Source organism: Otolemur garnettii, unplaced genomic scaffold (genome assembly GCF_000181295.1).
Source record: "Otolemur garnettii isolate 467f Iridium unplaced genomic scaffold, OtoGar3 scaffold00245, whole genome shotgun sequence".
In the NCBI taxonomy this organism is placed as follows: domain Eukaryota; kingdom Metazoa; phylum Chordata; class Mammalia; order Primates; family Galagidae; genus Otolemur; species Otolemur garnettii.
The window spans coordinates 1,310,664-1,323,239 of NW_003852640.1; the positions used below are offsets into that span (position 1 = coordinate 1,310,664).

A 12,576-nucleotide genomic window follows, 5' to 3' on the forward strand; every position below is an offset into this window, starting at 1 on the left:
CCGGGCTGGGGATTCTAACCCGCCACCTTAGGTGTACGTGGCTGGCGCCTTAGCCGCTTGAGCCACAGGCGCTGAGCCATTCATAAGGATTCTTATGATGGTTTGGGACCTACAAGGATCTTGGGTCCAGGATACTCTACTCATCTCAGAATCTTAAATTTCATACTTACTTATTTTTTTTTTCATGTAATGTAACTGAATACAAGTTTTGAGTGTTGCAACATGAGCATCCAGATTCATATCCATCTTGTCCATTCATACGAACATCTTTAAAAGCCTCAGCCCTTACAGCGTGAACTCCAAGTCCAGAATCACAGCTGAACCAGGTGTGGGAGAGTTGTGGTATGATCCATCCTGAGGCAAAATTCCTCTCACCGTGGACCATAAAAACTGGAAAACAAGTTATCTCCTGGCTGGGTATGGTGAGCAAGAGTGAGACCCCCTTCTCTACAAAAATAAAAAAAAACTAGCTGGGCATTATAGTGGGTGCTTACTGTAGTCCTAGCTATTGGGGAGGGGGTGCAAGACAGGAGAACAGCTTGAGCCCAGAAGTTTGAGGTTTCTGTGAGCTATGATGCCACAGCACTCATTGAAACTGTTTTTTAAAAAAAAAAAAGTTATCTCCTCCCAAAACAGAATTGTAGGACAGGTATAGAGTAAAAGTTTCAATTCCATTCAGAGTGGAAGAAAGTAGAAAGAAAAAGGTACCACTCATTCCAAGCAATTTCATGGTCCAGCCAGGCACCATAAGTAGTCTTGGGCTGCCTGAGTCATTTTTCTTGAAAAATGGCATCTGTGGCTCAAGCAGCTAAGGCGCCCCAGCCATGTAACACCTGAGCTGGTGGGTTTGAATACCCACCCACCCACCCCACCCCTGTCCGCCAAACAATGATGGCTATAACAACAACAACAACAACAAAAATGGCGGAGCATTGTGGCAGAGACAGGAGAATCGCTTGAGCCCAGGAGTTGGAGGTTGCTGTGAGCTGTGATACCATAGCACTCTACCCAGGGCGACAGCTTTGAGGCTCTATCTCCAAAAAAAAAAAAAGGAAAAAGAAAATGGCATCTGTTTGCAGCAAGGAGTATTTTTTAGCTTTCCTACTGGATTTTGAGTATCTGCAGCCTTTTGTTATTTCATCCCATCTTTTTGGTTCAAGCTAGCAGTGTTTTTCAAATAGACAGGATCTACCTCTGGCCTGGGCTAGAGTGCAGTGGTATAATCATGGCTCACTGCAGCCTCCAACCCCTGAACTTGGGCTCCCGAGTATCTGGGACTACAGACACACACCACTGTGCCAGCTGATCTTTTAATTTTTTGTGGAGACTGTGGCTCAAGCTGGTCTCAAACTGGGTTCAAGCTCTTCTCTCTTCAGCCTCCCAAAGGAAGTATCTTTGCTAATATATAATTCTCCAGAAGGATCCATACCATTAGACAAGAGCGGCTTCTCCAAAGGCCTTTACTAGATTATCTCAGCTGCACTCCTGCTTTTTAAAATGCCCTCAGGCATCCATGAGTAGCACACCAGATCTTGGGTGACCATTCAGATACTCTGACCTTCTGATCTTTCCCAGCACCAGCAAAAGGCTTGTGTGGCCCCTCCCTTGGCTTTCTATCTAGAGCACGAATCCTGACGTTCTGCTGTCTTTAACAATCAGGAGAGGCTGAGAATTCCAGACCACCAGGTTTTGGTTCCCCTTTGCTTAACAGTTTTTTACTCAATCTCTTTTCCCAAGAAGAAACTGCAGTACCTTCCATGCTCAGAATTTGCTCTCCAGGTCCTGTGGGGCACAATTCAGCCAAACTCTGCCACTGTAATTGGTTACTCCAGGTGCCACATGTCAGCACCCTCACCAGTAGCATCCGTTTCTAACAACAGTTCGTTCATGGCAATGTAGGCTGTTTTCTAAGATGGTGTTTACTGCACTCCTCACCTTCTGAATCTTCATTAACCGAGTCTAGAATACCTGGATTTTTACTGACAGTCTATTCAAGGTGCTCCCCAAAGTTCTTCCAACTTCACCCTCTGTTTACTTCTAAGCCGTGTCTTCATTTTTGGATTTTGTTCCAGCAGTGCCCCACTTCCAGGGGCCAAGGTCTGTGTTTGTTTTCATTTGATTGTTGCTATAACAGATACTAGTGGCTTAAAACACAAATTTATCATCTCATAGGTCTGGGGTTCAGTAGTCAGAAATGTATCTTGTAAAGCAAAGTCGAGGCTTGGCGCCTATAGCTCAACCGGCTAAGGCGCCAGCCACGTACACCTAAGGTGGTGGGTTCGAATCCCCAGCCCGGACCCGCCAAACAACAATGATGATGGCTGCAACCAAAAAATAGCTGGGCATTGTGGCGGGCGCCTGTGGTCCCAGCTACTTGGGAGGCGGAGGCAGGAGACTCGCTTGAGCCCAGGAGTTGGAGGTTGCTGTGAGCTGTAATGCCATGGCACTCTACCCAGGGGGACAGCTTGAGGCTCTGTCTAAAAAAAAAAAAAAAAAAAGCAAAGTCGAAGTGTCAGCAGATGACTGTGTTCCTTTGGGGGCTCCAGGGAGAGAATCTGCTCCTGTCTTTCCGGGCAGCTGTTGTCCTCACTTGGCATGTGCTCCATCCTGTCTCCTCCCTCTGCCCTCCTGCATTTCTCCCTCCCTCCCTCTCTTCCCTCCCCCTTGTAATTTATATTGGGTACACCCAGATCATCCAGGATCATCTTTCAGTCTTCATGTCTATAACTCAACAACATCTGCTGAATCCCTTTAGCCATATTTATGGGTTCTGGGGGTTAATATGTGGACCTCTTTGAGGACCATAATTATTGTTGTTTTTTAACATGGAGACCGTAATTCTATCTGCCACAGCTGATTAGGGGTGTACCACTTCCCCACCAGCTCCGAATCTTAGCCTGTCCTCCATGTACCCACATCCAGACTCAGGCCAGCTGGACATAGGATGGAGTTGGCACAGATTTCTGCACCTAAGCCAGGTGTGTTGAGCACCAGTGCCCAGAAGGCAGGGGTGGAGGCTCAGCAGAACTCTTCTTGCCCTGGCTCTGTTGGGTCAGCTGCCAGGCGAAGGTCTCTGGGACAGGCAGGTGGGCATGCTGTCAGGGCTGTGGACTGGTTTGCTAGGGGACTACAAAAACATCACAGCTGAGTAGCTTAAATAATAGACGTTTATTTTCTCACAGTTCTAAGGCTGGGGTCTGAGGTTAGGTGCACTGGGGCTGGTTCCTCCTGAGGCCTGGCCTTGCCTGTAGATGGCGTTAGGGCTCCAGTATATGAATACAGAGGGACATTCATCTGGTATCAAGGTCCCAGGAAGGACCTTGGCCCAGCTCCATCTTAGATGTTGGTGAGGTGGCACCCTGTAGACACTAAACTCTGAGAACCAAGTGGCTTCAGGCTGTTCTTGGTGCAGACACAGTGTTATAGGGTCTGCATTTGAATCATAGCTGGTGGCTCTTCTGTGGTAGCCATAAGGTGATCAGCTCTTGCAGGCTGACTGAGTGGGTGGCCTAGACCTGCCCTGTTGGAGCTCTACTTAGAGATCCTGAATCTTCAGTCTTAACCTAGTCAAGAGTAGGTGGGGGTGGCCTGCTGACAGGGCCCCACTTGTACCAGAGCTGTGAGCTTTAGCCTGGTGTCAGGCAGAGCCAAGCAGTAGTAAAATGTACTCCTCCACATAGGGCCCCTGCCCTTACCAGGTCCTTAGGCTTCTGTCCCTTCCCTGTCATCCCTGGCATCTGGCTCGCCTGGCCCTCTAGAAACAGGAGTAAGACCCTTTCCGGCCTGCCCTTCCCAGGTCCTGTGCTCAGTTTGGTTCATGGGTGGTTAGGGCCTAGGTGCCCTGGCCCTCTTCCAGCCTCTGTTGGTGTCCTCCCCCATCCCCATGGCTCATGTGCACCTGCCCGCCCCCGGCCCTTCCCTGCCTGCCTCTTCCTGGCTTTGTTGTGCCTCCTAGGGTACAACTCTTGACGCCAGCCCTGCCCAGAGCCTTTCCTTTGGGGCTCAGCTCCCATACCAAGGCTGGTAGAGCCAGACACATAAGCATTCCCCACTCATTGTCCCAAGGACTATGACAGAAGGACCCCCCCCCCCAGGTCTGGGCTGACATGCTGCATGGTGCGTAAAGGCCTGGGTGTCTGCTGCCTTGAAGGAGCAGGTTTATGTGCCCAGCAGGAAGCCCTGGGAAACGTACCCAAGTGGGGTCCAGCTGGGGTCTCCATGAGGCACAAGGCACCCCATCATTAGGTATTCCATTGGGCTGTGTACTCTGTTGAGTGCCTAGCATGTGTGTAGATCTCACTGAGGATCACTCAGTGACCTGGGACAGGAGACTAGAAGTCTGTCTAGGTCCCTGAGGCATAAATCAGGCTAAGCTGTGGCAAACTGTTACCCAGAGCTTCAGAGCCTGGCCTGGCAGGTTTGTGTCTGGGGCAGTGTGGTGCCCTTAGGGCTGGCTGCCCGCTATGCTCCTGTCCTTCCCCCTGTGCCAGGTGGCCCTCAACTGCTCTCCCCTCCTGCTCAGAGCATAGGGTGGTAGTCATGGTCCCCCTGAAGCCTGCGCCATGGCTACTCTGGGACTGTAAGTCTTGCTGCCACCTCAGGGTTTTGCTAGGCAGTGGCAGCCATGGCTCTGAGTTCCATGCTGCCTTCATGTCTGGGTTGCCCTGAGCCCTGTGCTTGCAGCTTGGCTGCAGATTTCATGATCTGTGGCAACAGGTCTTTGCTACCAATAAAGGTGCGCTAGGTGTCAGCAGGGAGGGGGTTCCTGGGTTTTCTTTCTGTAAGTTCCAGCATAGTCCTGAGCATGACAGATAGATCCTGGGGGGCTGACTGGAACCTCTGAGGGCCCTCCTTCCTGGCCTTGAGGCTCTGCTTGTAAACAGCTATGAATGAGGGGACCCTAGGAGAGACTGGGACACTGAGCCCCCTGCTCCCACCTGATCTTGTAGAGCTCAGGCCCTGGGGCTTCCAGTGGCCCTGGTGGAGACCACAGTGAGCTGATCACCCGGATCGCCAGTCTGGAAGTGGAGAACCAGAGCCTGCGAGGCGGTGAGGCCCTGGGGCCTAGGGGATGGGGGTGGCAGCCCAGGCTAGCCCAGCCCCTGCGTTTGACCTGTCCCCTTGTCCCTGCAGTGGTACAGGACCTGCAGCAGGCTTTCTCCAAGCTGGAGGCCCGGCTGAGTGTGCTGGAGAAGAGCTCACCCAGCCATCGGGCCACAGCCCCACAAACCCAGGTGAGTGTCCTCTAAGACCTGGCACTATAGGTTGGCTCTGGCAACAATGAGGACCTTGTGGCTAGGGTCCTTAAGGTGCCTAACAGGATTTATAGGCATGTGCAGACTAATCCCCATAGTAGGACAGGGGCCTGGGGTCCATAAGAGCTGGAGAAAGACAGCCCAACCAACTGGGGCTCTGCATGCCCTCCATTCCCCAGCATGTGTCTCCCATGCGCCAAGTGGAGCCTCCAGCCAAAAAGGTGGCCACACCAGCCGAGGATGATGAGGACGACGACATTGACCTGTTTGGCAGTGACAATGAGGAAGAAGACAAAGAGGCAGCCCGACTGCGGGAGGAGCGGCTGCGGCAGTATGCAGAAAAGAAGGCCAAGAAGCCAGCGCTGGTAGCCAAGTCTTCCATCCTGCTGGATGTCAAGCCTGTGAGTGAGGCAGGGCTAGCGTTTCCAAGGGCCCAGCCCAGTCCCTCAGTTGCTGGGCAGGGGATGCCATGTGCTCTGACCCTCTACCATCCTGGGTTCTGGTCGGACTTTAAAGCCAGATTTAGAAATTGTGGGATAAGAATAGAGACTTGGAGATAGAGCAGTATAAATTTAGATTGTTTTCTGGAGGCCCTTTAAGGAAACAGAATTGTATCCTCACAGTGTTTCTACATTGGAGTAGGCACAGTTCTCCCATGGTGTTTTAGAGGCTTCTAAGGCTGGCTGGCTCCAACCTTTCCACCTCTTGCCCACAGTGGGATGATGAGACAGATATGGCCCAGCTAGAGGCCTGTGTGCGCTCCATCCAGCTGGACGGACTGGTCTGGGGGGCATCCAAGCTGGTGCCTGTGGGCTATGGCATCCAGAAGCTGCAGATCCAGTGTGTGGTGGAGGACGACAAGGTTGGGACCGACCTGCTAGAAGAAGAGATCACCAAGTTTGAGGAGCATGTAAGTGGCCATCAAGACCGGGAGGGTGAATGGGAGCTGGGGTAACCCTGGGACACACACCTGCCTCTGTGGGGTACAGGCCCCACCATAGTCACTTCCCCCACCTTTCCTCAGGTGCAGAGTGTGGACATCGCAGCTTTCAACAAAATCTGAAGCCTAAAGAGCATGTGCGTGCGTGTGGCCCTGCCATGAATAAAGACTGTGCCTCCTGCTCTCTGGCTCCTGTCCTGGTCATTCTCCACCCTCCCACTCCTATCTGTGGCCCTGTGATCTCACCCCTGGCTCACCTCTGCCTGCTCTCATCTCCCTGTGGGCCAGCTGTGCCCACAGCTCCTGCACGAGGGCTTTCTGTTGCAAGCGCCAAGTCCAATTAAAACTCTTCAGAAACAGTCTTAGCTGTTTCTCCACTCACCATCCAAGGCATGGGAGCATAGTGCACGCCTGGAACTGTCCAGGGAAGAAAGAAGGCCCAGCAGTGGTCCTGGCCCTTCTGCTATGACCAAGATCCTGTGCCCCACTCCTGACCCATTTGAAACCCTGCATACATCCCACCATATCTAGGATATAGGATAAAGTCCAGACTTCTTTCTGTAGCTCTTGGGAGGCACTGCCCCTTATGTGGTCTGATCCCCCTGCCTGCTGGACACCTGTACCCATCCTTTTTCCCATTATGTCCCCTTATGATAAGGTTGTAGCCCCCTGTCTTGTTTCCTCCCTACCCCAGCAATGCTGTGTGGTCATTACTTGTGTTGGTGGTAGGCCCTCCCCAGACTGGCCCAGCATGGCTACAGCCCATGTCTACCTTGAGGTGTGCATGTGGCTGTGGTTACTTCCCATCAGCTGGTGTCCTCCAGGCCCCTAGCCAAAGGGGATTAGACAGCTACCTGTGTGACAGGCCATGACTCAGCCCACAAAACTTGTAGAGAAATTTATAGTCCCCCTCCTCCCCCGGGGCACACTGACAGGGCCTTCATAACCATACAAGGCCTTTTTGGTGCCAGCTGGGGGTAAGTGGCCCCCTGGCCCTTTCCTGGGTAGTTGGCCCCATCTCTGTGTTGCAAGCCTGGTGCTGCAACCTCTGTCTTCATCCCCGGGGCCTGGGAAAACGCTGGCTGCTCTTGGATGGGGTAGGGATGAAGCCCGGCTGGATCTGTCCTCTACTTTCCCAACACTGTGGCAGGTCCTGAGCAGCACTTACGACCCTGAGAAAGTGGCCCAGGCTGCTGCGGGGAGCTTCCTTGGTGACCATAACCTGGCCATGCTCAAAGGACCTCAGCCCTCAATTACTTGCTGTCCTCTACATCTCGTCATGTGTCATTTGTTTGCCCAGCCTGACTCTAAACTTGATCCCCCAGGGTCTCCAGAGCTGGGGTAGAGTCAGAAATCAGGGTTCAGGCTTGGCGCCTGTGGCTCAAGTGGCTAAAGCACCAGCTACATACACCTACGGTGGCGGGTTCAAATCCAGCCCAGGCCCGCCAAACTTGAGCCGCTTGAGCCCAGGAGTTAGAGGTTGTTGTGTGGGGTAATGTCTGCCACACCATCCGGGGTCCAGCTGCTGTGATCTCTGAGCATCTTGTCCGCATTGCCCTTTGCAGTTGCTCTTAAAGGCGGACGTCCCCAGTGTCTCCGCCCCTCCTGTACTGAACGGGTTTACGACAAGCGGAGGCGCGCCATTGGCTGGGGCGCGTCACGAGGGCGGGCTGAGCCCAGCCAGAGTCCTGGGGAGCGGGGCTGAGCAGGGCGGAGTGAGACTGATGGCAGCCAAGTGGGACCCCGAGGGGAGCGCGGCGTCACAGCCGCTGCTCACCGACCTCTACCAGGCCACCATGGCGCTGGGCTACTGGCGCGCAGGCCGTGCGCAGGTCCACGCTGAGTTCGAGCTCTTCTTCCGCCGCTGCCCGTTTGGAGGCGCCTTCGCCTTGGCAGCGGGTTTGCGTGACTGCGTGCGCTTCCTGCACGACTTCCGCCTGCGGGACGCAGGTAGCCCCCACGCTGCCCCCACGACCCCGCCGGACTCTCCTAGCCCGACGGGGCGCCCCTGGTCCTGGGCACGCACTCTCCACAGCGCGATGCCTCTCTTTCCCAGACGTGCAGTTCCTGGCCTCTGTGCTGCCCGCAGACACAGACCCCGCGTTCTTCGAGCACCTTCGGGCCCTCGACTGCTCTGGGGTGACAGTGCGGGCCCTGCCTGAGGGTTCCCTCGCCTTCCCTGGCGTGAGTGCAGAGTGAGCAGGACGGAAGGGAAGGGCGGCCAGGGACAGGTCGCTACCAGAGCTGACAGACGTAGCCCCATCCCCCGCAGGTACCACTGCTGCAGGTGTCTGGGCCGCTTCTGGTAGTGCAGCTGCTGGAAACTCCGCTGCTGTGCCTTGTCAGCTATGCCAGGTGGTATGGGGCTCCCTGTAGGAAGCAGGACTAAGGGACGGGCCCTGATCCTCTGACCCCCATGGCGGAGCTCCTGGGTGGAGACTCAGGGGTCCCCAGGATAGGGAGAGGCCTCCTACTGGCTCTTCTGGTGGGGGCTCGCCAGGACATAGTGGGTGAGGGTGAAGCTCCAGGGCTGGAACTCCAGGCCCCAGGTAACTTTGTCAGGAATCTCAACCCTGTCTCCTGTCCCCTTGTTCCCCACAGCCTGGTGGCCACCAACGCAGCCAGGCTCCGACTGATTGCTGGACCAGAGAAGCGGCTGCTGGAGATGGGCCTGCGACGTGCTCAGGGCCCAAATGGGGGTCTCACAGCCTCCACCTACAGCTACCTTGGTGGTGAGGGCCTGAGGGGATGAGGCAAGGACTGGGAAGGAGGAGGCCTCACACCCAGGAGTCCCCCAGTCTGGACTGACTTCCTCCCCCAGGCTTCGACAGCAGCAGTAACGTGCTTGCCGGGCAGCTCCGGGGCATTCCAGTGGCCGGGACCCTGGCCCACTCCTTCATCACCTCCTTTTCAGGCAGTGAGGTGCCCCCTGACCCGGTCAGCACATCCTCTCAACCCCAGGGAGGGGTGGGCCAGGCCCATCTGTGCACACTGGGCAAGTAGCCAGAGTGCTACCTGGGAGCCAGTGTGTATTACCTTTGCCCTCAGCCCGGGTCATATTTGGCCACTCCCAGGCCTTTCCTTTCACCTTGGGACCCAGATCTTCAACCACCTGGCTCCACAGATTTTGGCTCCGGTTTCCAGTGAGGGCCCTGGGGTGGACCTGGCTGCCAACGTACAGAAGTGGCTGGAGCGGGTGTGTGCCCACCTGGGGTTGGGGGTGCAGGAACCGCACCCAGGGGAGAGGGCAGCCTTTGTGGCCTATGCACTGGCATTTCCCCAGGCCTTCCAGGGCTTGTTGGATTCCTACAGCGTATGGAGGTGAGCCCCCGGTGTTCTGGGTGGGCTCCACAGAGAAGCAGCAGCTCCTGACTCCTTCCACACCTGCAGGAGCGGTGTACCCAATTTCCTGGCGGTAGCCCTCGCACTAGGGGAGCTGGGCTATCGGGCCGTGGGTGTAAGGCTGGACAGTGGTGACTTGCTTCAGCTGGCCCAGGAGGTCCGTGGGGTCTTCCGGACCACTGCAGCCCAGTGAGTGCCTTAGGGAGGCATGTGCCTGCCCAGAGACCCCTTGGGGAGCTAGGACATAGAGGGGGCAGGGAGGGAGGGACTCTGGTCTAGTTTTAGGGGTGGTGCTACAGCCTCTGGCAGGGTGCAGGGGGCCAAATGTAGGTGTGCCCAAGAGGATGGGGGAGCCTACAGTGAATCAGGAAAATTTGAGGGGGCTTCTCCCACCCCTCCCCTTGTTCCACCCACATCCCAGCTTCCAGGTGCCCTGGCTGGAGTCAGTTCCCATCGCCGTCAGCAACAACATTGATGAAGAGGAGTTGGCTCGGCTAGTCCAGGAGGTGAGGGGAGGAGGGGCAGGCAGAGGGTGCTGGGGAGGGCCCGGAGTCTTGTGGAGGTCCTGGGTGGGCTCACTGCCACCTCCTCTCCCCCCAGGGCAGCGAGGTGAACGTCATCGGCATTGGCACCAGCGTAGTCACCTGCCCTCAACAGCCTTCTCTGGGCTGTGTCTATAAGGTGGGGGCGGGTCTAAGGGCTCATGGATGGGGGATGCAATGAAGATGGTCGAGGATAAGGGGCCATCTCAACATGCTTGCCCTGCAGCTGGTGTCTGTGGGGGGCCAGCCTCGAATGAAGCTGACCGAGGACCCTGAGAAGCAGACCTTGCCAGGGAGCAAGGCTGCCTTCCGGCTCCTTGGCTCCGATGGTGAGTACCCTCCCATCTCTCTCTTGTTTCTTTCTTTCTTTTTTTTTTTTTTTTAAGAGACAAGAGTCTCACTTTATTGCCCTCGGTAGAGTGCTATGGCATCACAGCTCACAGCAATCTCCAAGTCCTGGGCTTTGGTGATTCTCTTGTCTCAGCCTCCTGAGTAGCTGGGACTACAGGCACCTGCCACAATGCCCAGCTATTTATTTTTTGTTTGGCCAGGGCTGGGTTCAAACCTGCCTCCCTTGGTATACGGGGTTGGCGCCCTACCCACTGAGCCACAGGCGCCACCCCTCTCTTGTTCCCTTTTAAGGATGCATGTACCCCACATTAATCTTACCCCTTCCAAGGGTCTCTGCTGTTAGACCTGCTGCAGTTGGCAGAAGAGCCACCTCCAAAGGCCGGGAAGGAGCTAAGGGTTTGGCCTCGGGGGGCTCAGGAGCCCCGTACTGTAAGGCCAGCCCAGGTGGAGCCACTGCTGCGACTCTGGGTCCATCAGGGACAGGTAACTGCCCTACCCCAACCCCTCATTCTGCACCTTCGACCACAGTTGAGCCCTGCCCCAAGCCAGCCTTGCCTCCTCTTGCAGCCATGTGAGCCACTGCCATCACTGGCAGAGTCCAGGGCCTTTGCCCAGCTGTCCCTGAGCCGCCTCAGCACTGAGCACAGGAGGCTGCAGAGCCCTACACAGTACCAGGTGGGAAGAACCCCACTGCCTGCCCTGGACCCTCTTCCCCCACAGCTACCCATCGCATCTCTCTTCCTGCAGGTGGCACTGTCAGAGAAGCTGCACGACCTTGTGGACAGTCTGCGGGGAGGGCCCCTGTGAGAATCCTGGTGGTAGGAGCTGCCTAGAGACAACATGAATTACTTGCTGTCCTCTACATCTCGTCATGTGTCATTTGTTTGCCCAGCCTGACTCTAAACTTGATCCCCCGGGGTCTCCAGAGCTGGGGTAGAGTCAGAAATCAGGGTTCAGGCTTGGCGCCTGTGGCTCAAGTGGCTAAAGCACCAGCTACATACACCTACGGTGGCGGGTTCAAATCCAGCCCAGGCCCGCCAAACAACAATGATGGCTGCAACCAAAAAATAGCCGGGCATTGTGGCAGGCGCCTGTGGTCCCAGCTACTTGGGAGGCTGAGGCAGAAGACTCGCTTGAGCCCAGGAGTTAGAGGTTGTTGTGAGCTGTGATGCCACGGCACTCTACCCAGGGCTACAGCTTGAGGCTCTGTCTCAAAAAAAAAAAAAAAGAAATCAGGGTTCATGCTCCCAAGGGAAGAATAGGTCCAGCCAGAGTGGGGAGACATCCCTGGGTGGAAGCCTGAAGGGCAGTGAGGGATGTCCCTGGCCCAGAGAGCTGGGCTTTGGGGAGCCCAACCTGACACTGGAGCAGCCGGGGCCTCAGGTAGGGGGAGGGCCGGTGTCCACTTTCACAAGTCTGCTGAAGACTTGTCCTTATCAGAGGGAGGTTGGGAGTGGTGGGGCCAATACCAGATAGAGGGTACCCATGCCTGCACTGCCTCCTGGCTTGGGGCCTTTAAGGACATCTCAAACTTCCGAAGCCAAAAGAGAGAACCTGGTGTCCCCTGCTGTCACTGCTCCCAGCCTCACAACCCTGGCATCTGTCATTGGCCACCTGGGCATTGGCTTTGGAGCCTTGGTGCCTGAGCCAGCAGCCGGAGAAGGGGAGGAAGGGTGGAGAGGAAACTGAGACTCCAGGAGCCCAGTGAGCTGCAAACGAGGCCTGCATGGCTGCTTATGGGGCTGGCCTTGCCTCTGTGCCAGCAAGTTAGTCTCAGGGCTCCATCAGCCCTGTTAATGGGGCTATAGAGAACTGCTCAGGAGAGGCTCCAGGCTTGGCAGGAAGTGGAAATCGGGAGCCTGGGCTTCTGTCCAGGCAGCCTGAGGTGGCACAGATAGGCAAGAGCATGGGGAGAATGCTGTCTGTCTGGGGTGCTTCCAGGAGCACCTCTGCCCGCTTAGGTATTCCACCAGACCAGCTCATCTGGCTCCACAGGGCACTGGGCCAGGCAGCACCCCCTGTGGTTGGGTGAGGGCACAAGTGGGGATTTGGGGCAGAGGCCTGGTCAGGCCAGCGTAGGGAGTATGAACTAAGAGACAGACATAGACTACTACACATGCCCCAGGTACCCACAGGGCACCAGTCT

The 12,576-nt window shown here is 55.8% G+C and overlaps 2 protein-coding genes across 8 annotated transcripts in view; both read left to right on the plus strand.

Annotated features, from left to right (window-relative positions):
- The window catches only part of EEF1D (eukaryotic translation elongation factor 1 delta), a 17,399-nt gene extending 11,022 nt beyond the window's left edge, over window positions 1-6,377 (plus strand). For all 6 annotated transcript variants that reach the window (XM_012813050.2, XM_023508359.1, XM_012813052.2 and 3 more), the window contains exons 4-8: window positions 4,950-5,049; window positions 5,134-5,234; window positions 5,435-5,656; window positions 5,971-6,165; window positions 6,280-6,377. In XM_012813050.2, the coding sequence (XP_012668504.1) occupies window positions 4,950-5,049; window positions 5,134-5,234; window positions 5,435-5,656; window positions 5,971-6,165; window positions 6,280-6,318 (657 nt within the window). In that variant the 3' untranslated portion in view covers window positions 6,319-6,377. The remainder of the gene's footprint in view (window positions 1-4,949; window positions 5,050-5,133; window positions 5,235-5,434; window positions 5,657-5,970; window positions 6,166-6,279) is intronic.
- Window positions 6,378-7,870: 1,493 nt separating this feature from the next.
- Window positions 7,871-11,292, plus strand: NAPRT (nicotinate phosphoribosyltransferase). Of its 2 annotated transcripts, XM_003802370.3 has the most exons (13): window positions 7,871-8,145; window positions 8,252-8,379; window positions 8,468-8,550; window positions 8,797-8,927; window positions 9,017-9,132; window positions 9,320-9,516; window positions 9,586-9,726; window positions 9,959-10,043; window positions 10,138-10,218; window positions 10,306-10,408; window positions 10,759-10,913; window positions 10,998-11,105; window positions 11,178-11,292. In XM_003802370.3, the coding sequence occupies exons 1-13, from the start codon at window positions 7,920-7,922 to the stop codon at window positions 11,235-11,237; spliced, it is 1,614 nt and encodes a 537-aa protein (XP_003802418.1). In that variant the 5' UTR covers window positions 7,871-7,919; the 3' UTR covers window positions 11,238-11,292. The 2 variants fall into 2 exon arrangements, with proteins under 2 accessions (XP_003802418.1, XP_012668507.1); XM_012813053.2 differs by lacking the exon at window positions 10,998-11,105.
- The last annotated feature ends 1,284 nt before the right edge of the window (window positions 11,293-12,576 follow it).